The sequence below is a fragment of the Cyprinodon variegatus genome, unplaced genomic scaffold (genome assembly GCF_000732505.1).
Source record: "Cyprinodon variegatus isolate N-32 unplaced genomic scaffold, C_variegatus-1.0 Scaffold462, whole genome shotgun sequence".
In the NCBI taxonomy this organism is placed as follows: Eukaryota; Metazoa; Chordata; class Actinopteri; order Cyprinodontiformes; family Cyprinodontidae; genus Cyprinodon; species Cyprinodon variegatus.
The window spans coordinates 108201-110729 of NW_015150915.1; the positions used below are offsets into that span (position 1 = coordinate 108201).

The 2529-nt window shown below is 44.0% G+C and overlaps 1 protein-coding gene across 1 annotated transcript in view; it reads right to left on the reverse strand.

Annotated features, from left to right (window-relative positions):
- Window positions 1-2529, reverse strand: part of nemf (nuclear export mediator factor) — a 39642-nt gene that overhangs the window by 25484 nt on the left and 11629 nt on the right. Inside the window, exons 9-15 of the mRNA XM_015389499.1 lie at window positions 1629-1699; window positions 1476-1551; window positions 1251-1391; window positions 964-1172; window positions 709-879; window positions 557-620; window positions 374-462 (exon numbers count right to left, since the gene is read on the reverse strand). Of these exons, the coding sequence (XP_015244985.1) occupies window positions 374-462; window positions 557-620; window positions 709-879; window positions 964-1172; window positions 1251-1391; window positions 1476-1551; window positions 1629-1699 (821 nt within the window). The remainder of the gene's footprint in view (window positions 1-373; window positions 463-556; window positions 621-708; window positions 880-963; window positions 1173-1250; window positions 1392-1475; window positions 1552-1628; window positions 1700-2529) is intronic.

Genomic DNA, 2529 nt, shown 5'->3' on the forward strand with positions numbered 1-2529 from the left:
ACCGTGACGTCACTGCAGGAAGATAGCAGGAGGGAGGGGTTACTATACTTGGAAAAAAATGGCCGCTCCCAGACCCAGTGATCGCGACGAAATTTACTGTTTTTATTTTCTTACTGATTAATGCAAAAATCATTAAATCATAGCGAACGTATTAGTTTTAGGTATAAATAATGATCCATTGATTATTCCCTGCTGACCGGACTTTTAGTTTTATTTAAGGGCATCAGAGGGGAGGGGATGAAGGAAGACAGAATTGGAATTTTCCTTCTCACTTTTCTACACTTCATGATGTCTGTTACATAAACCATGACAGGGTGTCAAAAAAGGCTTGCAGAGGTGAGAATACTTTTGTGGCGGGTGTACATTGCCTCACCAATAGACCTTCCGGGCTTTCTGAATGGTGGTCACCGTCTGCACCTCTTTCAGGGTCTGATGTGTTTTTCTCTCTGCAGATTTCATGGCCTGCACAGAGAGAGGAGGCGGAGCATTGATCGGCGTGAGGACTTCTCAGCGACAGAGCAGCAGAGCTAATCGACTTAAACAGTGGCTCACTAACCTTGCCTGCAGCTTCTATGGTTTTCTGTTCCTTTTTCTCCGCGCTGCGTTTGTGGTCATAGTACCTGAAAGCAACACAGTAAAAACTCCACCAACCTGAATCATTGCAGAGGTAAAGCTTGCATCTGTCTGCGCTCTTAACTCCAAACCCACCTTTTAGCGTTGGCGTAAGCCGACAGCCCCAGATCCACGTCCACCAACATCGGCTTGTTCCTCTGCGGCTTCTTGTTCTGACCTTTGTCTTTTTTGCCTTTCTTTCCCTTCTCCTCCACCACCTTCACCTTCTCCTCCTCATCCTGTTCTTCGTCAGAGATGTAGGGGTTTCTGTTTGGCAAATATGTTCAAATGCATGGATGAGTTTATTCCATTAACATAGGAAGGGTTTTAGAGAATGGGATGCAGCCTCACTTCAGCAGCATGGTGATGTGGTTGGTCTGCAGCTTCAGCTCCTTGATGGCGCAGGCCACGGGGTCCCCGGACGCTTGGGCTTCCTTCACTATGACGCCGATCTCAGTCCAGTCCACCTGGTTGGCGAGCGCGCTGCGCACCACCTGCAGCGCCCTCTCCACCACAGGCAAGTTCATCTCCACGAGCTCGCCCTTTATTCTGTCCACCTCCTGTTACGCATGCGGGAGTTTGAGTCAAAATCATGACAAGATTCACCCAGACAAGCCTAAAAGGTGTTTGTAGATAACCTGTGCTTGGTGCAGGGCCTCCAGCCTCTGCTCATGGTCCTTCTTCACATTTTCCAACTTCTTCAGAGCCTGCTTCTCCTGCTGCAAGGCTTTCATGTCAATCTTCTGGCTCTCCATCTTGGAGAAGAACTCATCCACTGCCTGTGGGGGAAAATGATTGGGAATAGGGTTTCTGTCAATATTTTCTCCACCAGGCAGGAAGTTAGCTGTAAGGCTGATCTTTACCTTGTTGAAGGTGTCAAACTCCAGATGAGGGCTCTTTGTGTGCTGGGCGAAGAGGAACGGGTGGAACTCATCGTACCTGAGGGAAGACAACATTTGAGAATACTACTGACGCAGAAACAGCTGCAGAAACGAGCAGATTTCTCCAGGACGTACGTCAGGAGGTCTTCGCTGGGTTTGTCTGGAGTCAAACTTGGTTTCTTCTCGCTCTTCTGAATGATATAACCCTTATCACACCAAGAAAGGATGAGATGAATGGTTACATATAAAACCAGGAAAGAACAAAACGCAACCGGAAACGTTTCTTTTTTTTTTTTTATTGCATTTTGTAGGGATACAAAGGAGGACGGATCAGTAGAGAAATTAAACCTTTTTAAGAATCAAAATGTGATTGAATCAAGAGCAGCAATCCAAACTGTCCAAATCAGTTAGAATGGCCTAGTTTTTTTTATTTTTATTTTGTGAGAGCGATACAATACAGTTGTAGTTACTTTCAGGGAATATACAATGTTACTACTGCCACTCACATTTTTTTTCTTTGAAAAAAAAAAGGGAAAAATAGATGTATTTAATAAAATCTACAAATAAATAAATTTTGAAAAAAATGGCAAACTTTCAAAAATATTGGTAAAACTTTTGTATACATATTATAAATTACAGTCAAAACCTTACTTGGCTGGTTTTTCAGATTATTTTTGGGAACATGCTATTTACGTTGAATAATATTGGAACAAAGTTCTCTCCATACCCTGAAAGCAACTGGCAGAACTGCACTGTGGCTAAACGAACCAATCATCCTCTATGTTCTGCTATCAGACCACTTTGTCAAGGAGTTCCTGGAAACATTTACATCTAGATTAGATCCTACATCAGAGAAGCAGAAATATGTCTGAGATCTGTTTGTTTGGCTACAGCAAACTGTTAGCTTAGTTAGCTCTGGTGTGTAGGGGCAGTGTCGCTACCCGATCCGTACCGGTAGCACGATCCGTACCATCAGCTCATTTGCGCCTGCGCGAACAGAATAACTTCCGGGTCGCCAAAAAATAATGTAATTACG